This window comes from Trachypithecus francoisi, unplaced genomic scaffold, assembly GCF_009764315.1.
Source record: "Trachypithecus francoisi isolate TF-2019V2 unplaced genomic scaffold, Tfra_2.0 Lachesis_group7, whole genome shotgun sequence".
Classification (NCBI taxonomy): Eukaryota; Metazoa; Chordata; class Mammalia; order Primates; family Cercopithecidae; genus Trachypithecus; species Trachypithecus francoisi.
In genome coordinates this window covers 62,734,432-62,760,232 of record NW_022681472.1, presented here as the reverse complement: position 1 = coordinate 62,760,232, position 25,801 = coordinate 62,734,432, and the positions used below count along the sequence as shown (strand labels likewise).

The 25,801-nt window shown below is 39.9% G+C and overlaps 1 protein-coding gene across 10 annotated transcripts in view; it reads right to left on the bottom strand.

Moving 5' to 3' along the window:
* The window catches only part of OXR1 (oxidation resistance 1), a 510,160-nt gene that overhangs the window by 157,702 nt on the left and 326,657 nt on the right, over positions 1–25,801 (bottom strand). The window contains exon 1 of one of the 10 annotated variants that reach the window (XM_033203149.1): positions 23,022–23,299. The exons of 8 other annotated variants lie outside the window; for them this stretch is intronic. In XM_033203149.1, the coding sequence (XP_033059040.1) occupies positions 23,022–23,034 (13 nt within the window). In that variant the 5' untranslated portion in view covers positions 23,035–23,299. Of the gene's footprint in view, positions 1–23,021; positions 23,300–25,801 lie in introns of those variants that run through there. One more of the 10 variants, XM_033203145.1, reaches the window with a different exon arrangement.

The following is a 25,801-nucleotide window of genomic DNA, read 5'->3' as shown; positions in this document are numbered from 1 at the left end:
TGATCGAGTCGGTTACTGAAGCTTGTGGATTTGTCACGTATTTCTCGTGTCATGGTTTTCATCTCTGTCATTTCATTTATGACCTTCTCTGCATTAATTATTCTAGCTATCAATTGTTCCACTCTTTTTTCAAGATTTTTAGTTTATTTGCGCTGGGTATGTAATTCCTCCTTTAGCTCTGAGAAGTTTGATGGACTGAAGCTTTCTTCTTTCATTTCGTCAAAGTCATTCTCTGACCAGCTTTGATCCATTGCTGGCGATGAGCTGCGCTCCTTTGCAGGGGGAGATGCGCTCTTATTTTTTGAATTTCCAGCTTTTCTGCCCTGCTTCTTCCCCATCTTTGTGGTTTTATCTGTCTCTGGTCTTTGATGATGATGATGTACTGATGGGGTTTTGGTATAGGTGTTCTTCCTGTTTGATAGTTTTCCTTCTAATAGTCAGGACCCTCAGCTGTAGGTCTGTTGGAGATTTCTTGAGGTCCACTCCAGACCCTGTTTGCCTGGGTATCAGCAGCAGAGGTTGCAGAAGATAGAATATTGCTGAACAGCGAGTGTACCTGTCTGATTCTTCCTTTGGAAGCTTCCTCTCAGGGGTGTACTCCACCCTGTGAGGTGTGGGGTGTCAGACTGCCCCTAGTGGGGGATGTCTCCCAGTTAGGCTACTCAGGGGTCAGGGACCCACTTGAGCAGGCAGTCTGTCCGTTCTCAGATCTCAACCTCCGTGTTGGGAGATCCACTGCTCTCTTCAAAGCTGTCAGACAGAGTCGTTCGCGTCTGCACAGGCCTCTGCTGCTTCCCCTTTTGTTTGTTTAGCTGTGCCTGTCCCCAGAGGTGGAGTCTACAGAGACAGGCAGGTTTCCTTGAGCTGCTGTGAGCTCCACCCAGTTCGAGCTTCCCAGCAGCTTTGTTTACCTACTTAAGCCTCAGCAATGGCGGGCGCCCCTCCCCCAGCCTCGCTGCTGCCTTGCGGTTAGATCACGGACTGCTGTGCTAGCAATGAGGGAGGCTCCGTGGGCGTGGGACCCTCCCGGCCAGGTGTGGGTATAATCTCCTGGTGTGCCCGTTTGCTTAAAGCGCAGTATTGGGGTGGGAATTACCTGATTTTCCTGGTGTTGTGTGTCTCGGTTCCCCTGGCTAGGAAAAGGGATTCCCTTCCCCCTTGCGCTTCCCAGGTGAGGCAATGCCTCGCCCTGCTTCAGCTCTCGCTGGTCGGGCTGCAGCAGCTGACCAGCACCGATTGTCCGGCACTCCCCAGTGAGATGAACCCAGTACCTCAGTTTAAAATGCAGAAATCATCGGTCCTCTGGGTTGCTCGTGCTGGGAGTTGGAGACTGGAGCTGTTCCTATTCAGCCATCTTGCTCCGCCCCCTGCACCTGCTTTTTAAAAAGTTTTCCCATTTAATCCCTGCAAGTGTTCAGGTTACTTCTGTTTTTGTTTGTTTGTTTGTTTGTTTTTTGAGATGGAGTGTCACTCTGTTGCCCAGGTTGGAGTGCAGTGGCACTATCTCAGCTCACTGCAACTGTCGCCTCCTGGGTTTAAGCGATTCTCCTGCCTCAGCCTCCCAAGTAGCTGGGACTACAGGCATGCACCACCATGCCCAGCTAATTTTTTAATTTTTAGTAGAGAGGAGATTTCACCATGTTGGCTAGGCTGGTCTTGAACTCCTGACCTCAAGTGATCCACCCGCCTTGGCCTTCCAAAGTGCTGGGATTATAGACGTGAGCCACTGCGCCCGGCCCTGTTCTTGATTATTAAAGCAATTTTACAGACTTACTTTCTAAGACATCTTAAAGTGCTCTTTATTAAAATTTAAAGCTCTATTCAAACCTTTCTTTTTAAGGGAGAATTACGCGTTCCATATTAAGTTTTGGCAATATAGAAAAGTAACAAAACCAAAATAACAATCACCCATCAAAAACCCATCACCTAAAGGGAACTATTATTAAATAATACACACTCTCATTCGCTTAATACACTTCTCATAAGTGATTATTGAAATATGTCGTGGAGGTTTTACTTGATAGTTTAGCTGAAAAAGATGGTAGTATTATCCACCATATACCATTTAAAAAATACAGAAAAGCCAGATGAAAAATGTTACTGACTTTTTTTTTTTTTTTTGCTTTTTCTTTTGTATAGGCAAGGTATAAAAATAATTATACACTCTATGTTTTTAGAGAAAAGCTGGCTTGTACATGAGGACAGCATCAAGGCTTTCTGATTCTAGATACAATCTCAAGAAATGTCAGAGGCAATACCCATGTTATCACAGAGGATGTGGGACTTAATGGCATCATTCTTACTAACAACAGGATCCGACTCTAGTCATATGTACGTCAAATACAGTGAGAGACATTAGGCCAGGCAAGAAGAAATCATACAAAACACTGAAGCATATCTTCAAGATATACAAGCTATGAAACATTAATAGAGAAGTGAATTTTTTTCACCTCTAAAATGGCAAAGATGCTTTTAAAATAATAATACCCAGTGGTGAAAATGGGGTCAGCTAGCTTTCTTATATATCATTATGAGGAATGTAAATATAAATCATGTTTCTGAGGGGTAATTTAATACATTTGAAAAAACCCAAAACGATAAGAATATTCACTAGGACAAAATAAAAGCAAAAAGCAAAACAAAACAAAACAAAAAACAAACAATAGGGGAATAAGGGACTGTACAGGGTAGAATATTTTATAACTATTAATATTTATGTTTTTACTGTTAAGTGGAGAAAAGGTAAAATGAAGAAATGTACTATCATAATTTTTATAAAACACATAATCATATTACATGTAGTACAGCATGCATACATATATACATGTATAGATATACATACATATGTAAATGAAGTTCACCTAACTTCTAATTTGGTAAAATAGAATATTTCTAAAACTGAACACCATCTTCTGCCACTCTTCTTAACTCCACAGAACAAAATATTCCTCCTCTAGTCTTTCAATATTTACTAAACAGCACCACCATCCACTCATTTGCTTATGCCAAAGTTGTAAGAATCATTCCTGATGATTTCATTTATTTCACCCTCCAAACTGTTTTTATCAGCTAGCTAGCCCTGTTTCACTTTAGCCCTGTTTCACTTCCAAAACATAATTCAAAGTCTGTCTACTTTCCAAGCCACTCCAAGCCATGCTTACATTTTGTCTAGACCATGATGGTGACTTTCTCAATGGCCTCTACTCTTATCCCTCTCTAGTCAGTTTGGTCACAGAGAAAATCATGTCACTCCCTTTTATGAGTTTGCTATTGCTGTGCAATAATTACTATAAATCTAGTGGCTTAGAAAAAACAATTAGTTCTTCTCTCACAATTTACTACCCACAGTTTTGTGCGCTAGGAGTCCGGGCATGGCTTTGCTGGGTTCTCTATTCGGGTTCTCACTAGGCTGAAATCCAGGTGTTGGCTTGGGTTGCAATCTCAGATCTAAGCCTCTTCAAGATCACTGGGCATCATGACACCTTTCCTTTCAGTTGTAGGAGTGAGGCCCTCAGCAACGAAGAGCCACCCATTACTTCTTGCCACTTGGGTTTCTCTACATGGCAATTTTCTTCACACCAACAGGAAAGCACATCTACTGCTCTGAATCTCTCTGACTTTTGTCTCTGACCTCTAGAGCCTCTTTTAAAGGGCTCCCTTGACTAGGTCAGGCCCACACAGGATAATCTTCTTTAATAACTTAGTATAACTGATCAAATGCCTTAATTACATTTCTAAAAATTCCTTTCACCTTTGCTACATAATGTAACCTAATCAAAAGAATGATAAATCTTCTTATTCATGTTCACATTCCCCTCATACGCAGGAGGTGAAAAGAGCACACAGGGAACGCACACCAGAGGATAGGAATCTTGGGAACTGTGATGAACTGCCTGTTTGTGACTCCCCAGAATTCATATATGGAAACCCAAACGCAAATCCAATGGGCTAATATTAGGTGACGGAGTCTTTAGAAGGTAAAAATCAGGGTTATATTAGGAAATGGGGGTGGAACCCATGATGGAATTAGTGTCCTTATATTACATTAGATGGACGGGCCTGGGCTCTCTCCATGTGAGGATACAAGGAAAAGATGGCTTCTACAAGCCAGCTGGAGTGCTTCACCAGACACAGATCTGCTTGCACCTCAGTCTTGGGCTTCCCAGCTTCCAAACTGTGAGAAATAAATGTTTGTTGTTCAAGCCACTCAGTCTGTGGTATTCTGTTGTAGCAGCCAGAACAGATAAAGACAGGAGCCATTTTAGAATTCTGGCTACCATACCTCCCATCCTATACCGTACTTGTCTCTGGGTAACGGGCTCTTGCATAATGGATCTTCTTTTTAACATTTTTGGGTAGTTTCTCATATTTCTACACTGAATATATATTAGTGTTCTCCCTTTGCAAACTGTGCTCTAAGATCATGTTATTCTGCTTAAAATCCTTCAGTGGCTTCTCATTATTTTCTTACAATACTCCAAACTCTGGAGTTTGGAAGTCTACTAGGTAGCTTGGAAGTCTACTAGGAGGCATGATCTGGCTACCTCCTGCCTCCCTCCTCCAGCCTCTATTCCCTTCAGAGAATTCATTAGAACTTTCAATTATCATGTTTTTGTTTTCTTGATTGTATTTATTTCCCTGAGTAAAATGTAAGTCCCAGGAAAGGAGAGCCCTTTATGTGCTTTTCTGTCCTGTATCCCAGTAACTAGACAGTGCCTAGCATGAAGAAATCACTCAGTAAATATGTGATGGGGTGAATCAACGCTAATGGCAAACAGGCCCTTCTGAGATCAGCCTATATGACATGAGCCATCGAAGTAAACTTGGAATAATACAAGAAAAAGTAAACATTGTGCAGTTCTGAAACTGATGATATCCTCCATGAAACAGAGTTATAATCCTCGACAGGGACAGAGTCTCAAGAAACAATCACAAAACAACAAGAGGTCCATCGGATCCTTGTTGGCCAAAGAAATCTATTGTTAAAGTTCACTAATCTGTTCTGATTTTATCCTAAAGCACAAAAGACACTACCATCACTACCACCACTAATATGACTGGCAAAGGACTTGACAGTTCCCCAAAATTCTTACAACTGGAATTGCTCAAACAGAAGTTGAATGGCCACTGGTGGGAATGCTCAAGAACGAACCTAGGCCTTGGATCAGAGGTTGGAAGAAACTGTAGTCTAGGCTGGGCTAAACTGTAAGGGGAGAAAACTGGAGAGCCGCAGGCCACATTGGGTTTGTGGATGGACTTTGTACGGAAGGCACAACATTTATTTTTAAGTTGATTTGAATATCTTTAAATATGGCATATGCTCTCAAATTCCCATGGTTTCCATCACTGCTATTACTTACAGTGACAGATATGCTCATTCATTGTAACTGCTTGGTCCCACATCAGCATATGGATTTGCTACTCTTGGACTCTATAAGGCAGCGGTCCTCAACCCTGGGGCCACAGATTGGTACTGGTCCTTGGCCTGTTAGGAACTGGCCTGCACAGCAGGAGGTGAGCAGTGGGCAAGTAAGCATTACTGCCTGATCTCTGCCTCCTGTCAGATCAGCAGCATTAGATCCTCATAGAAGCACCAACCTTATATAAACTGTGCATGTGAGGGATCCAGGTTGCACACTCCTCATAAGAATCTAGTGCCTGATCATCTGTGGTGGAACAGTTTCATCCAGAAACCATCTCCCCCACCCCCAAAACCCCCACTCCAGGTCCCTGGAAAAATTGTCTATCTGGTCCCTGATAGCAAAAAGGTTGGGGGCTGCTGCTCTAAGGTCTCTTCTGACACCTGAATATAAAGGACAAGGTAATATGTTAAAAGAGTTGTTGGCATGGAGGAATATAAACTTTACACTAAGGATAATCATTTTATGTATGACTTGCAAATCCTTCCTCTACGCTTTATCGTTGACATTCTAGCCCATGAAATCTAACTTGCGTTACTTAAGCTTCTGGCTTACTTTGAAGATTTTATCTGTTATCAAAATATTAACCTAACCTTTTCCAGTAAGAAACTTGATAACAATCCAATACACACGTGGATCAAAAGAAAATTAAATAATCTCCTTTTGTTCATGGTTGAAGAAAAAATATGACCCAGTTCAGACATTAGAAGGAAAAAATATATATAGTAAGAAGTCTCTCTAATCATGAAATATTGAATTCAGGTTCAGCATCCTTTTTCATTTATGAATACTGAGTTACAATTACATTTGGTTTTAAAAGTGCACACTTTTAAACCCCTCTGGTTGAGTAACTGCCACCAGTTTTCACCATTTGAGGTGCTGCATTAGCTTCCGTTAAAAGAGATGCTGACATTTTCCTCTTTCAGTAATAAATAGCAACTGGGGAGAAAGAAAACTACTCATTGTGCATGAGAAGGAGGCAATGTTATCCTCACATTTGCCTTTCAGCTAGCCTCGTTAAAGAAAATGAGGCCTACTAAGCGAAGCCATTGAACTTGTCTACAATGTCCCCTCTTTCTCATATGTTTATAATTTTCTCCAAAATGAAAGCTAATTTTTAAAGTAATTTCCAGGTTTTATCAAATGAAACCTGAAGGTAATACTTTTTAAAGTTAAGGACACAAGAAATAACTCTTTACAAAGGCAGCCTCTATTTCAGGCAATTATATTTGCTTAAAATATCAGGGGCCTCCTGTTATTTTATTTTATTTTTTTCTGAGGCAAAATATCCCTCACTTGTGAGATTAAGTTTTTGAAGATTTTGTTCAATGGTGAAGTTTATACTAAAATTTCATCCTAAATGTATTCCATCTGGATTATGTAAATATGAATATTAATCACTTCAAAATTAGCAATTGTTCTGCTCACGACTTCTGTTTTCTATGGATATTTGTATACTTTCCAAAAATATTAAAAGGCACTAGTTAGAATTACTATACAGTTTATATAATATGTAGCTTAAAAACAGTTGTCTTTTGAACTTTGGACATTTTGGTTCCTGAAAGCAGGAATGAAACCCCAGTGAGCACACTGGGCTTGCTTCCACGGAGTGAAGCAGGGAGGACAATCGCAGCAGAACTGTGAAATTGCCAGACATTGACTGGCAAGTTATTATCAAAACTGGAGGAGTGGGAGGCTGAGGCAGGAGAATGGCGTAAACCCGGGAGGCAGAGCTTGCAGTGAGCTGAGATCCGGCCACTGCACTCCAGTCCGGGCGACAGAGCGAGACTCCGCCTCAAAAAAAAAAAAAAAAAAAAAATGGAGGAGTTTTGGAGAGGCCTACAGAAACAGAGGCGGGAGTTCCCTTTCCTCCTGTAGTGACAGAGCTGTGATAAGGACAGGAAGCACCTGGCAGGAAAAACTGAAGTTAGCAGAAGTGAGCCTGAAGGAGCTAGCTTATAAGGCATGAAACTTGCAGAGAAGCCATGTGTTAAGCCACTAATCTCTCATCTTGAAAGGTCAAGAAAAAATTCAAAAAGGGGAGAAAAGGCTGAGTTAGATTACGGATTTCACCCTATCTAAGCTTCAAGCTCCTCCAGAAGTTTACAAGGTTTGGATGAGGGGTGGGGACCATCATGTAGAACTCTAAAGGAGAAGTGTTGAGAGAAATTATAATGACCAGGAGGTGTCTGTGGAACAGGGGGAAGGCCCCGGACTCAGATGATTTTGTATGAGAGGTTCTAGCACTGGAAAATAAAAAATGCCCAAGAGGAGACTGGGATAGTCTTTAGAGGGTGGCCAGAGGAGGTGACAAAAAATACTACATGTGAAAGTCCAAAGGTAAGAAAGGGAGAGCTTAGCAAATAGTGAAAGGAAGTAGCTAGATATCGTGGGAGTATGGCCAGTAAAGAGGAAATTAGCAAGAGATGCTGTGGAAATGAAGCAGAAGCCAGATCATGAAGGGCCTTGTGAATAGTGATCAGAGATCTGGGGAAAGGGGAATCCGAGGGGGCAATGCAGGATCACTTAAGGGGGAGTAACTTAAGCAAACCTGTAAGCTTCATCTTTTCACCTATAATATGGAAATAATTCCACCTGTCTCAATGAGTTATAACGAACATCAAATAAAAATGTGTGAGAAGAACTTTGCAAGCTAAAAGCCAGAGAGAAAAATATTTTGTAATAGTCTTTTCCTTTATTGCACAAATATCAAATACCCAAAACAGATATTCTTTAAGCAGTTTATTTTGTAGAACTGTTTGTGTTAAATTTGTCTTCCTTTCTTAGTCCATTCAGGCTGCTATAACAAAAATATCATAAACTGGGTGTAGCTTACAAAGAACAGAAATGTGTTTCTCATGATTCTGGAAACTGAGAATTCCAAGATCAAGGTGACTGCAGGTTCTCGAAGGAGCCTGCTTTCTCACAGGCAGCCATCATCTCACTCTAACTTCACAGGAGTGACGGGGTCTCCCCTGAGCCTCTTTTATAAAGACACTAATTCCATTTATGAGGCCTCTTCCCCCATGACCTAATCACCCCCACAAAGGCTCACCTTTGAACACCATCATCTTGGGGTTTAGGGTTTCAGCATGTGAATTTTGGGGAGACACAAACTTTCCGACCATAGCACTTTTGCTCTTTGTTTTAAAGATGTGTTCTATGAAGCGTACATGCCATGTACTAGTTCTTTTTTGTTTTTTGTTTTTTTGGCGGAGTCTCGCTCTGTCCCCAGGCTGGAGTGCAGTGGCGAGATCTTGGCTCACTGCAGCCTCCGCCTTCTGGGTTCAAACCATACTCCTGCCTCAGTCTCCTGAGTAGCTGGGACTACAGGTGCGCAACACCAAGCCCAGCTAATTTTGGTATTGTTAGTAGAGACAGGGTTTCACCATGTTGTCCACAACGGTCTTGATCTCCTGACCTCATGATCCTCCCATCTCGGCCTCCCCACGTGCTGGGATTACAGGCATGAGCCACCACGTCCGGCCCCATCCACATACTAGTTCTGTACTATTCAACGTATACTACTTGGATAAATGGAAAGAACCATTGATTCTATGGAGTGGGAAAGCCAATTTAAAAAACAGCAACCTCCCCTCTATGAGTCATTGCTGAAAAGTCACCAAGGCCTACTCTGACCTCTCTATTTAAAAATACAACGTGTGGCTGGCAGCGGTGGCTCATGCCTGTAATCCCAGCACTTTGGGAGGCCGAGGCAGGTGGATCACGAGGTCAGGAGATCGAGACTATCCTGTCTAACACAGCGAAACCCCGTCTCTTCTAACAATACAAAAAAAAATAATTAGCCAAGTGTGGTGGTGAGTGCCTGTAGTCCCAGTTACTTGGGAGGCTGAGGCAGGAGAATGGTGTGAATCCGGGAGGCAGAGCTTGCAGTGAGCCAACGTCGCACCACTGCACCGCAGCCTGGACGACAAAGCGAGACTCAGTCTCAAAAAAAAAAAAAAAGTGCACACCCTCTATTTTTGATCCCTGTTAACCTGTTCCAATTTTACTTCTTCATTGCACTCATTTTCTTCTAATTTTCTGATAAATTTATTATTTATTAATTCTGGAATATAAGCTCCCTAATGGCAGGGCTCCTCATTTCTTTGTTTTTTTTGAGACACAGTGAGACTGTGTCTCCCCAGGCTAGAGTGCAGTGGCGTGGTCTTGACTCACTGCAAACTATGCCTCCTGGGTTCAAGTGATGCTCCTGCCTCAGCCTCTGGAGTAGCAGGGATTACAGACACGCACCACCATGCCCAGTTAATTTTGTATTTTTAGTAGAGATGGAGTTTCCCCATGTTGGCCAGGCTGGTCAGTCTCAAACTCCTGATCTCAAGTGATCTGCCCACCTTGGCCTCCCAAAGTGCGGTGATTATAGGTGTGAGCCACTGCACCCAGCCCTTTCATCTGTTTTGATAACTGATTGATGTTGTGTGCTTAGACTGATCTTTGGTATTAGTAGGTGCTCAATAAATATTTATTGAACAAACTGAATGAACAGAAGAAAGGAAAGGTCAGTAGAAAGTTTTGCTAAAAATTATATTTAAAAAATAAATGATAACTTGAAATTACAAAATGAGGAGAAGGAAGAAACATTTAGAATTCAGTTTTCAAAAATCTAAAGCCTTATTCAACATTTTCTTTTTCAAGGGTTCATATTCACCAGTCTCCCCTGACCTGGGTCAGAAACACCTGTAGCTAGATATGCTACAGATTCCATTTCCAAAAATACTCAAATGTGTACTGATTCTAATTTCAGCAGGTTTTGAGAATTTGAATACTGCTCTAGGAGTTTTACTTGGCACAAATGTTTATGGGATATGCTGCATCTGTATGAGGCACATGGAATTATTTATAAGGAAGAAAGAAAGGCTATTTCCAGCATTATTGCATGCTGGTAAAAGTGACCAGAAAACAAGATAAATGCTGCCCTTCTTACTGTTTTTCCCCATTAAGTATAGTTCTAGCACTCTTTTTTTTTTTTTTTTTTTTTTTTTTAATTCACTCTTGTCGTCCAGGCTAGAGTGCAGTGGTGCACTCTCAGCTCACTGCAACTTCCGCCTCCCAGGTTCGAGCGATTCTCCTGCCTCAGCCTCCTGAGTAGCTGGGATTACAAGCGCCCACTACCACACCCGGCTCTTTTTTGTATTTTTAGTAGAGACGGGGTTTCGCCATGTTGGCCAGGCTTGTCTTGAACAGCTGACCTCGTGATCTGCCCGCCTCGGCCTCCCAAAGTGCTGGGATTACAGGCGTGAGCCACCGCACCCGGCCAGTTCTAGCACTCTTAAGGAGAAATGATACTTCTTTAAACAGAGAAGGTAATGAAGAGGCTGCTTGTTAACAAAGCAAAACAATAGTTCTGTGCATGCTTCTTTCTCAGAGTCCAGAGAACAGAAGTTGGTTATAATTTTAAGGCAAGGGTTGCAAACTGGTAGTCCACACAAAGAAGATTGTGGTTTTGCCTATATGTTTCAAAAGCTTTTTGAATTGATTGACAACATTTAAAGAATAGAAAGTGTTTCATAAAAATGCAGAACATCAACTTCCACTGAAAAACCTAACAGCAATGGGCAGGCATCTGCAGAGCAACAGCTTAACAGAGCTAAACAAGAGCTGCCTCTTTCATCAGTCCGATACTTTCCAGTTCCAGCAACTCCCCTGCCACTTTCCCTCTCATGTAGTACTTGCCCCTACAGACAAGGGGCATTGTGTAAACACTGAGCACCTTCTAATGGAGGAGAGCCTGGCTCTGGTTCATTTGTGCCCACTCTGCTGTGTTTCATAGGTCAGTTCTGCGTCTTAGCAGCAATATGAATCAGTTCATTCTTATCAGTATCCTTGGGCTCCAGATTCCATGCCTCATAGTCTTGCTGGTCGCCTCCTCTTCTTTTTTTAGGTGCTAAGACTTTATTTTCAACTAAACTTGCTCTGAGAAGAGATTATGTACTCATTCACACTGAAGGCAGAAAGGCAGATGAGAACACGAGGAGGTCTGAAAACAGAAGGTACAACTCTCAACTACGTAATAAAGTTCTGAAAATAGCAGAGAACTAAGCAGCAGTTAGGGGTGGGTTCCCAAGGCTTCCATGGGGTCTGACATGATTCTTCTAGTCTTGCATGTAACAAAGAGGACTATCCCCAGCTTTGCTGGTTTTAGGACCATTTATATAAGCTTCCAGTGGAAATAAATAATAAATTAATCATTTAATTTCAAATTAATTTCAAGGACGACAAGGAGGTCCACTTACACAGAAACACTGGTGCTGATAGACCCTTATTAGAGTTTCACTTTATTCGGGACAAAGAGGGAATCAGCTCTCAAAATAGAACCACATGTCCTTTACACTGCTAGCTAGAGAAAAAAAAAAAAAATTAAAGCCTCAGCAATCTAATACACCCTTTATATTTTACTTCCCCTGGATATTGTGACCTTTGCTGAAAATATGTCATCAGCAATCTTAACAAAAGTCCTCAAGGTTTCCAACCTGTGGTATCATAGACTACGGTGCACTGCAATGTCCTAACACTTCAACATAATGTCTTGTTCCAGCTTGATGTACCTTAAATCCGTCACATATGTTTTGTTTCCCTCTTTTTACACAAACCACAGCCTATCGAGCAATTGAGATATGCTGGCTGAGCAGGGGCGCTTGGTAGGATGATCAATCCCATTCCTTTCTGCATATAGCCTTGGTAAATGAGTAAAGCACACCATAAACCTTAAGGTTTTCATCTTACTTACTTACAACTGGACTTAGTTAAATCAGAATCAATTATTAATAAAAAGGTTTGATAAAATATCTACTATGTATATACTTCTATTGCTAGATGTGATGTGCTGTTTCAGATGCAAAGATGAAAGAAATCAATTCTGGATCCACTATTTTATATGATATCTCTATACAAATTAGGCAAAAAAGGACTCTCCGCTTCATTGGTGCAGCCTGTGTCAGGGAGCTCAGTTTGGTGAGCAGAGTTCTGGCAGGTCGGGTGCCCTTGAGAAGGAATCAACGTGCATACTCCTCTAGGATGGCCTGCAAGTCCTAGCCCTTGATCTCAAAATTGGGATCTAACAGTCCGTGAGGCAGGCAGTCAAATAACAGATATCCTAGGACAGAGGTTAACACAGAAAAGCTATACTTGAAATATATACTTGAGTTCAAAGGATGGAAGTTATATAATTGAAGAATCCAGGAAAGCTTCACAAAAGAAATCTTAAAAGGCAGGCTGCAATGGAAAGGAGGAGAGGGCTCAAGGAAGGGATTCTAAACAGAAGAAAATACCTGAAAAAGAGCAGGGGACTGTAGGGGTCACATTTAGAAAACATGGGGTTCAGTATTGCTAGCGTTTACGCAATGTTTATATAAATGGTAGAAACATGAAACTCTTACCCTACCATCTGTTTTCCTTTCAACATCCAGAGCGAGCTCCTTATATCATAAATCAGGTTGCTGCTCTGATTGAAATCCTTCAATGGCTTCCTCTTGCAATTTAGAGTAAAATCCAAGCTCCCTACCCTGACCTGGCCTCTGCTAGTCTTCCTGCATCCTCCTTTAGTACAATCATATGGGATGGTTTTTGTTTGTTGGTTTGTTTTTCCCTATACCTTACCATACCAAACTCACTTCCACTTCCTGGCCTTTGTGCTTGCTCTTCCCTTAGATCTTCAAAAGTTTGGCTTCTTCTCTTCATTCCACTGTTGCCTTCTCAGAGCAGACTGCCCTAGACACTTCTGGAGTCAGAAGTGGCTTGGTTTCTAATCTTGGTTCCACCACTTAGGATCATTCTAGCCCTGCCTCAATATCTTCATCTGTAAAGTGAAGTAGCTACTTGTGGGTTGCAGTGAGGATCAAATGAAAGAAATCATGGAAAGCACTGGGAACAATGTCTTGAATTTCATGTTCTCCAAGTACTCCAGAAATCTTTATCATCATTAGTATTTAATACATCTATCATCCTCTTAAATTATTTATTGATATTTTTCTTATTTATTGGCTGTTTACTCACACAATAATATGAGTTATGTAAGTGCAGAAATCTTGATTTTCACTTCCCCATCTTGAGTCCTTCTACATAGGCACACAATAGTATGTTGACTTTTAATTTAATAGGGAAAAGGCAATAGGGTAAAGCAGGAAGAAGTGATTTTTCCAAAATCTAATCTAAATCTTCTACCATCCACGTCATCCAGATCACTTTCAGGGCCTCAGTTTTCTCCTCAGTATGATGTTATATGGGTGACAGAGTGTGTTAATTTTGAGCACATGTGAAGAAGGAAAACGATGTATCAGGCAGCAGGGGGCAGCAGTGTGTCGGAAATGCCTCCGCAGCTCTCACGCCAGGTGTCCCCTCATTTCCCATTTGATGAATAACCTTGTATTTAAATTTCCCATCAAGTTATTACATCTTGTGAGATAAAGAACTGATGTTTTCAGAGAAATGGATTGGAAAATATCTTTTCTTTCTGTAAAAATGGAGTTTTCAATTCAAGGATCAAGAAAAACTCATTTTTGGTTTCTTATTTGATCCAAATTGGAAATAGTCATGGGACCCTTCCCTTTCCCCTTCCCCAATAATTGGATGGTGGTGGTGGTGGTAGCAATATTTATCATTCCCAGCTGTGTACTCCCATTTTTCTAAGAGTAAGAGTTATGTTTTAATAATTTTTTCTTTCCTCCTTTCCCCTTGTTCCCTACGTCCTACTTAGTTCTTTAGAAATGCCCAAGAAGCTGCTCATGATGGCTGGTATATTGATGACTGCTACACCTCAGCCCGGGGCTGCACTGCCACCCTGGGCAACTTCGCCTAGGCCACCTTTGATGCCATCTCTAAGACCTACAGTTACCTGACCCCTGACCTCTGGAAGGAGACTGTATTTACCAAGTCTCCCTATCAGGAATTCACTGACCACCTTGTCAAGACCCATACCAGAGTCTCCGTGCAGCGGACCCAGGCTCCAGCTGTGGCTACAACATAGGGTTTTTATACAAGAAAAATAAAGTGAATTAAGCCTGAAAAAAAGAAAGAAAGAAATAAAGAAATGTAATGATACCCTTTACCTTCCCTTCACCAGATGCTCCCCACACAGCAGGCTTATCTAACTATGCATTTACCTCAAAAGCTCCAGGTTCAGAACTCTCTCTCTCCAAACTGCCTAGAGACATCAGCTAACTTACAACCTAAAGTGTGCCCTGTGATGGAACTCTCTCCCACCTGGAGGGTGTCTGGAGACAATGGCCATTTTACAACTCACCTCTGTCTGTGATGGTGCCAGCTCACCACCCAGTAGATATGGCACCAAAATGACCAGCACCTGCTCACTCTTTCCCCTGCACGCTGTTCACATCAAGTCCCCCTTTAAAGCTTCTGCTTTCTGCCCCAAAAGTGAAGCAGTCCACCAAAGGCAGGAGCCTGTACCTCTTTCCCTAAGATAAGCTTTGGCATAAAGCCACTTTCTTTATACCAGACATCACTCTTGTTAGTTGGACTTTGCAAGCAGTGTGCGATGGAGTCTGCATTTTGGTTACAAAGTTATGAGTTAGATATTAAAACACCAAATAGTGAAAGATTAAGTAATCTGCCTAGTATTGTGCAGCTGAAATATACAAGCCATGATAGGAAGCGTTTAACTATTATACCATATTAAAAGAAATTGCTTGGTTTAAAATTAAATGAGTCCGGGCGCGGTGGCTCATACCTGTAATCCCAGCACTCCAGGAGGCCGAGGAGGGTGGATCGTGTCAGGAGTTCGAGACCAGCCTGGCCAAGATGGTGAAACCTCATCTCTACTAAAAATATAAAAATTAGCTAGGCACTGTAGATGCCTGTTCCCAGCTACTCGGGAGGCTAAGGCAGGAGAACTGCTTGAACCCGGGAGGCGGAGGTTGCAGCGAGCCGAGATCACACCACTACACTCTAGCCTGGGTTGACAGAGCAAAACTCTGTCTCAAAAAGAAAAGTAAATGAGAAATTATATGTATTTCTTTCACACAAATGCAGACCAAGAACCAAGGAACATTTTCCTCCTTGCTTGACACATTAGATCATTAAAGAAGAGCTTCAGTGCTCAGTTAATCCAATATCTGGCAGTCCTATCAAAGATAACTCAAAATAGGTTGGGAGTCCTTTGAGATATATTGCATTTCCACACCATCATTGCAGTTTCTTCTCCTTTAAAAAAAAAAAAAATTGTTGGCCAAGTGTGGTGGCTCACACCTATAATCCCAGCACTTTGGGAGGCCAAGGTGGGTGGATCACGAAGTCAGGAGACTGAGACCATCCTGGCTAACATGGTGAAACCCTGTCTCTATTAAAAACACACACACACACACACACACACAAAAACTATCCGGGCATGGCGGGCGCCTGTAGTCCCAGTTACTCGGGAGGCTGAGGCAGGAGAATGGCGTGAACCCCAGAGGTGGAGCTTGCAGTGAGCCGAGATTGTGCCACTGCACTCCAGCCTGGGTGACAGAGTGAGACTCCGTCTCAAAAAAAAAAAAAAAAAATTGTTTATATTTAGAAGATGGTTCCACTGGTCTTACCTTCACAGATCTATTATTCTAAATAATTCTTTAAATATCTATCTTTTCCTTCTCTGTACTAGGCATCCTAGTACCATTTTCTTTTCCTCTTCCCCAGCTCAAAATAATGGTTATACTCAGCGATTCAAATATTAATGTTCCAGTCTATACCCACAAGGAAAAGAAAACATGCAAGAAGAGAGAGTTTCATGAAGAGGAGGGAAGGAAAAACCATGCTACGTAGTTTATCCAGGCACAGCAACAGCCACAGGTGTGCACACACCTCAACCAGAACCCCTATGATGATTACAAATCTATCTAGTGGGACTTCTCTGAGAAGTGCTGCAGCCTATCATTTGAGAACATTCTTTATTTAAAGTCCATCTTCAAATAACAACCATAACTAAGGTGTCTTTGTATTTTCAAATATAACTCTGTCATCATGATTAGCAAGCTTTGCTGAGATATTTACGAGTGTGAGCTTCAAGTGACCCTTCAGTGCTGCCTGGTCTTTGTAGTATATTTTCATAGTTCATTCACTCTCCTACTCTCCTAGAGGATAATTTCACGCCATTTGTTCTTTCCCCTCAAACCCAAGAAACTCTTCCAACATCCTCATTCTCCACTGATAATCTTGGTCCCTACTTTACTGAAAAAAAATTAGAGAACCTCCACAGACTCAACACCACATCAACCCACCTACCTGTATCTGTGCCTACTGACTCAACCTTCTCAGATGCTTCTACTTTAAGCTAATGAATCCCCATCCTCTCTCACCTATTCAGAGACAATCTTGGAACTCTTTACTCTCTTCTATATCGTCAAATTTTCCACCTCTACTGGATTAATCCACATAAAAATACTCTGTTACTTTCTCATCTCCTGACCCAATTTACACCATGGATGAACACTCCTTTCTACTGCTTCCCTTTATAGCAAAAATCCTAGAAATTTTCCATAGTTACCACTTCTAAACCCTCTCTTTCCATGATCTTTTAAAAAATCCATTCTAAGTGGGCCTAGAGACCCACCACTGCACTGAACTGCTCTTGCTGAAGTCACCAATGACCTCCTCCTTGATAAACAGTCATCTCAATTCTCATTCAACACATTTATCTCTATCTTCTTCTCCACATGCTTTCCTCACTAGTGCCCAGGACATCACAATCTCCTGATTTTCCTCCTCCACTGCTGCTCCTTCTCAGTCTTTTTTCCAGGTCTACTTCTTCTTCCCCAGCACTGGAAATCCTAGGCCTTAGTACACATCATCTATCTATGCTTTCTCCTTTGCTGAGCTCATCCATGGTTTTTGCTATTACCCATGTATTGAAGACTCCTAAATCAATATTTCTAATACAGATTTTCCCCCAAACTCCACATTCAAATAGCCAGCTAGTTTATTCTCTCTCTCAATTTAGAGACCTAGCTAACACCTGAAACTTAACTATGTTCAGAAGTAAACTCCTGAATTCTCTGCAAACCTGTGCCACCTTCACTGTTCCCACTGTATGTGAGATCAAATCCATCATTTTCTCAGGTCAAAACCTGGGGCAGGAATACGTGACTGCTTTGTTTTTCTTCTCTTTTTTTTTTCTTTCTTTCTGCTCCTTAACACCCACCCCATCGTATTCATTAGGAAAATTTGTCAGCTCTACCTTTAAAGTATATACAGAATGTGACCACTTCTCACCACCTCTATCACTACTATCTTGGTCTCAACTACCCTATTTCTCACCTGAATCATGGCTATAACTTCCTAACTGGTCTGCTTCCAATCTTGATATTCCAACAGTTTGTTCTCCACGTTCTAGCTGGAACAGGTCTCTCAAAATGTAAGTCAGATTTGTCAAATCATTGCTCAAAATCACTGATCACTTCTCATTTCACTGGGAGTAAAAACTCTAGCCCAGAATTAGAGTAAAAACTCTAATTCTGAGTAAAAACTTCTAAGATATCATACGATTTGGCCCCCATTATCTCTCCAAAGGCATCTCCCATATATTCTTCTGTTGTTCATTCTATCCTGTTGTCTACCTAGATATTTCTGAAATATGCAAAACAAGTTCCCATCTCAAGGCCTTACTTTCCTGCTTCTTGGAATGCTATTTCTCCATGTATCTGCATTACTAACTCCCTTACCTCCTTCAATTTTTTACTTATCTTTGTCATCTTCTCAGTGAGGCTTACTCTTACCACCGTTAAAGATTGTGACACATCCCCTCTTTGGCACTTCTGACTTCCTTTACCTGGCTTGGCATTTTCTTTACTCTATAGCACCTGTCACCTAATTTACTCTACAGTTTACTCATTCCCTACATTCATGTTTATTTATATAGTTTTTACCTTCTGCTGATATGTAACATAAGCTCCACGAGGAACTGAATTAAATTACTATAGCATGTAGAATGGTGGATAATGAAATAATGTAAAATTTTAAAAGCGTACTGAATTCAATCAAGTCGAAAAGATAAAATCCAATCTGGGTAATGCCTATACAACCTAGTAAGTCAGTTTAGACTAAAGTTGACTGAGATAACAGGAAAATAGTGAATAAAATAACATGGGATGCAGTAGGGTGTAAGAAAAGGAGTGGGCTTTAGAAGTCCCACTAAAAGAAGGGACTTGGATTGCTATCTTGTGTTTAGATAGAATTTTCCTAGATATATCTTTGAGAAGCCCTATTCTAGAATTGCCATCCACAACACAAACCTATGGTCATAGTTGCTGTTGTAGATTGGAGATGATGATAAAAGTCTCCTTAGTCAAATAAGCAACTTTTCACCCCAGGAAAGTATACCATTAAGAGTGTAGAGATGATGAAGAAATAACCATTATTCAAGTTGGGTTTATAGAGGAACAGTGTGTTTTTTAATTGACATGATATTTAAATTATGTTTTGTCTCTTTATAAGTTTAGTTTTCATTTTTATCGAAGTTCCACATAAACTAAAGAAGCAAATAGCTAGTTCTACTTGACTTGTAAAACAAAGCAATCCCCCCCAATCCCATCCTTTTTCCTACTCCCCAGAGCTAACCACTCTGAATTCTTTTCTCTGACCTGCATCAGCCTAGATGTTTTCATATGGCATAGCTGTCTTAGAATTACCCTGTGTGGGATTCCCTTCACTTCTTCCTTACAGATATGTCCTATTTATTGGGTTCCATTTTTTTCTTTCTCATATTGCTGTAGCACTTGAGAAACTGTAATGAGAGGGAAATTTTTAAAATGTGCCTATATGAAAATGACTTTATTCTACTCATAGTTGATTTATAATGATAGTAAAACTATTGATAGGAAATAATTTACCATTCAAATTTTAAAGGCATACTCCATTACTTTGTAGCTTCTAGTATTGCTTTACAGAAGTCCTATGTCATTCTGATTCTTGATCCATTGAATGAATATGTCTCCCTGACGATTTAAGAATCTTTTCTTTGAAACAAGTTTTCTGAAATTTCATGATAAAATGCCTGAGTGAGAGACTTTTTTTCATTGTTCTTGCTACTGGGCTCTTTTCATGTCCTGCAGTTCTGGTAAATTTTCTCACATTATTTCTTTGACTTTTCACCCCCCTCCTCCCAACTCCTCTCTCTTTTTTTAAGTCTGGTATCTGTTTCTGGAGATCCTGTTTGGATGATGGAGTTCCATGACTGGCCCTCAGGTTTCTCTACTTTTTCTCTATTATTTTCATCCCTTTTCTACTTTCAGGAAGATTTCTTTCGAAGCTTTTACTGGGTTTTTCGTTTATGCAATTATACCTTTAATCTCCTAGAGATTTTTGTTTCCTGAATATCCCTTTTTGTATCACGCTATTTTGGTTTCCTGGATACAATATATTTTATTCTATTGAGAATGCTAAGAATCTCTTTAGACGGTTTTCTTTCTTCCCAAATATTTTTTGTTCCTTCCAATTTTTCTTTTCTGTGTCCTTGGTTTAGTCAGTGTTCTCATATTAGGAGTTGAACCTCAATACATTTCCCATTTAAGAATGGGACACTAAAAAAGCAGATTGGAAGTGAGGAAGTGACTGCAGTCTTGACTGTAGTATGCTCTGATTGAGCTGTTCCTAAGAGAATTCTTAATGTCAGTAACATTAAATCTTCTCTCCTAGGTCAATCTGCTTTTTGAAAAGATACTTTAGTTTTATCTTTATTCCTACTTTTTAAAATACTCAACATCATCAACTACTTTCAGGAGTTCCACACTGTAAATTGGGTGCTTCTCAGTTATTCCCACTGTTAGCGTTAGCTTTCTTGGGTCTGCTAAATTATCTGCCTTCAACCTAAGAAATTTTATTGCTGTTATCTCCTCTTCTGGTTTGGTCCTTTTGGCATATGTCTCCTTAGACAATCCCTTTACTGTCATTTTAGTTGAGGATAAAAATGGACCAGACCTTAATGGTTGCATTTAATCCACAATCTTTTACTGGAACTCTTGCTTCCAGTCCTGATTTTAAGATGTTTGAAATGCTTAGGAGACTCTAATTTACTACATTTATAGGTTTGATTTATTAGCTTTACAGAGGTTAAGTGTTTAGCAAGCACTGGCTTATTACATTTTAAGTTTGCCCCATCAGGCATTTAAAGTGTTTGTTAAAAGTCATACAAATGTGAAACCTAGTTTGAAGTATTTAAAGAAGTTTAATAGGCTTGTAAATGAGAGTAAATTTTGGGGGAACTTAATCCATTAAAGTCACGAGTCAGTGGAATCAAGTGACTATATTTTATATAAAAATACTTAGACTTACAAATTGTCCTTAAAGCTTAAGGAAAAACTATACTTTCTAATTAATACTCTGTTTAAGAAAGTTATATATTTAGATACAAATACCTTTAGTCTTTAAAAAAAAAAACCCTCCTAACAACTACAAACTTAATCAATAGGAATAAGTTTAAGATAGCATAACTACATTATGTCATAGAAGTGGAGAAGCTGTGGAAATAGAACTTTGTTTCAGTTTTGGCTGAGAACCCCAAGGCTGAATACCATGGGGAGGGTGCCAAATATATTCATATCCTAAAAGTGGTGCCAAGAGACTGTGACACTGGTTTGTTCTATCACATCCCTGAAACGTATAAGACAATTGATAAGGAAGATGCTTCTCCAAAGTCTCATTATTTTATAAATTAGTAAGTTCTTTGCAAAATAAGCCTGCTTTTCAAGTGATAAGCTTCAGTGGTTATTTTCTAAAAACAGGAAAAACAACACTTCTGTTGCTTAATAAGATTTTTTCACTACTTTATAAAATGTGGTGCGTGTTTTTCCTCTAACTTTTTTATTATTAAGCTTTGCTCAGAAATTCAATAAGGAATTTGTCTCTTTAACATTAACAAAGACTAAATTTAAATGTTGTAAAAGACTGCCTATTTTTATCCAATGCTCTCCATTGTGGAATACTACGACCAAAAAGAAATAATTGTAAGCTCTACAATGGCAGGCACATTTCTGTTTTTTTTTTTTTTTTTTTTTTTTGAGACGTAGTCTCGCTCTGTCGCCCAGGCTGGAGTGCAGTGGCCGGATCTCAGCTCACTGCAAGCTCCACCTCACCTCCTGGGTTCACGCCATTCTCCTGCCTCAGCCTCCGGAGTAACTGGGACTACAGGCGTCCGCCACCACGCCCGGCTAATTTTTTGTATTTTTTAGTAGAGACGGGGTTTCACCGGGTTAGCCAGGATGGTCTCCATCTCCTGACCTCGTGATCCGCCCATCTCAGCCTCCCAAAGTGCTGGGATTACAGGCTTGAGCCACCGCGCCCGGCAACACATTTCTGTTTTAGTCATCATGCTAGCTAACCAGCATAAGGAATACGGGAAGAAAAACCTTGTTGTCCCCAGGTTTGCTATTTTCAGCTGCCAGAAAGAACAAGTGCTTTGTTTTTAGTTTATTCTTAACTCTTACTCCTATAATTCCAAATAATCTTGTTTTACCTAATAGGTCTTTGTAATTTTTCTCTCCAAGTGAGCTGCCCTGGATTTTGATCAGTATTTACCTTCACATATATAATATATGAACATATATATGAATATATGTATATATGTGAATATATGAATATATGTGAATATATGTATATATGTGAATATATGAATATATGTGAATATATGTATATATGTGAATACATATATGAATATATGTCATATATATGTCAATAGAAAAAATCTGTCTTGTTGGTTTTTTAAATCCATTATTGTTATAAATTATCTGATAGCTTTAGAAAATTTACTAGTCACTGGCTAGAAAATGATAATTTTCTTTTTGTTTTTGTTTTTTTAGTTTTTTTCCAGGACAGAGTCTCGCTTTGTTGCCAGGCTGCGGTGCAGTGGCACAATCTCGGCTTACTGCAACCTCCACCTCCCAGGTTCAAGCGATTCTCCTGCCTCAGCGTCCCTAGTACCTGAGATTACAAGCACCCGCCACCACACTCAGCTAATATTTGTATTTTTAATAGAGACAAGGTTTCTCCATGCTGGCCAGGCTGGTCTTGAACTCCTGACCTCAGGTGATCTGACTGCCTTGGCCTTCCAAAGTGCTGAGATTATAGGTGTGAGCCATCGTGCCTGGCCCTGAAAATGATAATCATCTTCTTTTCTCCATACAAGCAATATTTTGAGAATCTCAATATGGGTGTCTCACAGTAAGTGTGACATTAAATGTATTAGAAGTTCATTTTCTTCATCTGCTTTCATGTTTAGAATGAAAAAAGACATTTAATTCTAGAAGGTTCTATGAATGAAACGGGAATTGGAAACCAGAAAAATCAAGTGACATTAATAGAAATCAGACAAATGTTTTAAAGGTTTTTTTTTTAAAAAAAAACATATCACAGAATCAAAATATTACTGACAACACACATATTAATATTCTTTTCTTAAAGTCAAAAGTTGGTGATTTCTAATACTCCATAAAAGGGCCACTAAACAAATATCCAAATGTACTGTTATTTACATAATACTCTTCTTTGGTTAATTTATATGTTCCAGTAGCAAGATCCTGCTTGCCTCAACAAGTGGTTGACATTTTTTAGGCAAATGAGAAATTAAAAAAAAAATAGAAAGGCATGATTTCAGAAACTTACTTCTCAGCTTCATGGATATTGGGCATACTTCCTTGGAATTCAGCTTTCTGCAGCAGTGGTTTGTCAAGTTCTCTTTCAAACGTTCTTGCTATTTCACCGGGTTATTTCCATCCAAAACTCTAAATCTTTAAGTATAGACTGTCTTTGAATAGCACCATATTTTTTCTGCATCTTTAGCAGACTATTGAAGTGAGAAGTCTACACCTTCCCACTTGTCTTCCTCTGACTAATTTTAAGAAGGTTTCAATGCTGGGTAAGACAGTGGTAGTCACAGGAATGAAGAAACAAGTATGTGTTTTAGGTTCAAAAGAGCAAGTTATTCATTTACTTAAGGAATGTTCAGGAAAATATTTAGCTTCTGAGAGTGAACACACTTAGAAGCCTGGATAATATTTAAATATATTGGCCCTGCATTTTTGCTCACAAAATATTAGCTTAAGTCATATATTTTTTGAAACAAAAATTATAGTGCATCATTAAAAAAAGAAAAAGATACAATGTTTCACAGATAATAGCAAGTGTTGGTGAGAATGTGGAGAAATTGGAACTGCCATGTACTATTGGTGGGATGTAAAATAATGCTACCACAATAGGAAACAGTATGCAGTTTCCTCAAGAAATTAAAAAAAATATATACCATAGGATCCGATAATCTCAGTTCTTGATATAAATTCCAAAGAAATGAAAGTAAGGCTTCTATAAGATATCTGCATATCTATGTTCACAGCAGTGCTATTCACTATTGCCAAGAAGTGACATCAAGCTACTTGTCCACCGATTAATGGATATACAAATGTGGTATATATGTAGAATTAAATATTATTCAGTTATAGAAAGAAAACCCTGTCATGTGCTACAGCATGGATGAACCTTGAGGATATTATGCAAAGTGAAATAAGCCAGTCACAAGAAGATAACTACTGTAAGATTCCATTTTTCTTAGGTATATAAAGTGGTCAAATTCATAGAAACAAAAGAGTTGTGGGGAGGGGAAAAGGAGAGTTGTGATTTAATGGGTGTGGAGTTTCAGATTCACAAAATCAAAGCAGTTCTGGAGATGGGTTTCATTATGATGTGAATATTCTTCACACTACTGAACCACACACTTAAAGATGGCTAAGAGGGTTTTAAAAAGATATAATGCTTTAAAGGATACTTGTTGAAATTATTCTCATGCCTATAGTTCTGTGCATTTAGAGTCACAGCTGCCAGTCAATCACACACAGGAAGAAAATGCTGGCCATCAGTATGCTTTCCAATCTAAATCATGAATAGTGATTTTATGCAGCTGGCGGGAAGTGTGTGGTCAATCAGAATGCACATGCTTCTGCTGTGAGCCTAGGAAGATAACAGCATTTGCTCTGCTGCCATGAGACCAGTGAAACTTTTTGGACTTGCAACCAATCATTATTACCCCAAACCTCACTGAATTGCAGAACTAGACAGATTGTGAGGGCTCAATTATATGAAATCAAGCACATATAGCATAGTGATTAAAAAAAATGGGACCAGAAACAGCCTGAATTTAATTCCTGGCTCCCCTCCTTAGCTACTGTGTGCCTTTGAGCAAGTTACTTAACCTTTCTAAGCTTTAATCCTTCTTTTTTATGTCTGGATGGTGAAAGGGTGATGCCTACCCTGTGGGGTTCTCATGAGCAGTGCATGAGATGAGTCAAGAAAATGCTCCAGAGCCAGCAAGCTTAGTCCCAAGGCTTTGCAACATCCTTCCCTGCACTCTCGCAGATAATCAGACATGGAGAAATAGTCACCTAATTCTCCCAGTTCGGCCTATTCTTTCCAGCTCATTTTCTTTAGCTAGAAATAGCTTGCTCATTTATTTAAGCAGGCCTGGAAAGCAGCAAGGCCAGAGCTAATCCAGGGCCTCAGGTAAGATGAAAGGACACATAGGAGAACCAGAAGTTTGAGGCAAATCAGGGATAAGGAGTTTCAAATGTCAAACACTAGCAATTACAGGATTTCAGGCAGGAAGCGATGGGTTTGAAGTGATCACTGTACAACCAACTACAGCCATAAATAGGGAATTACAATGAAAGTCAAACTGTAAGCCAGAAATGTGGCCTGAGGCAAGCCAGAAACCCAGAGTCAGTTCAGAAAGGTATAATCAAAATAGTCCAGCTAGAGAAAGGCAAAAAAAGGGAGAGCGTCAAGAATTTTAGGAGCTTTGAGAGGACATTCCCAGTCAGCAATAAAGAACATGGTATTGGGTATATTTTCATACTAGGCAAAAAAAAGAAAAAGAAAAAGTGAGGTTACCTAGGTGGTCACTATAGTCAAAGATGCCATTATAGCAGTGGTTGGAACAGTGTGGGAACAGGGTAAAGAGTAAATAGGAAGGCTGGATAAACTTGGTAAGAGCAATGCAAACACCATGTAAATGCCACTGAGATGATGAATACATAACCGGGTGTGCTGAGTATTTTGCTAACTAATGAATTTAGTGTCCAGAGTCTAGAACTCAGATGCAAGTGGACTAGAAATTAATCTATTTTACAAATTAAAAATTGTTGTATTTTACAACCACATTAAATCTGTAAGTTGTTTTTCTTCTTGTCTTCCTGTCACAATTTTACAATCACACACACAATATACATAGTAAGTCCTGAATTCCTTAAAATGTTGATAAAGGAGATAGGCTATGCACAAGAATTTACTATGACTTATGTCTCTGAACCACATAGAACTACAAATATTATATATATGAACTCATTTACCCCCAGGGTAAACAAAGTTTGGATAGCTTCTATCAGAGTTACCATATA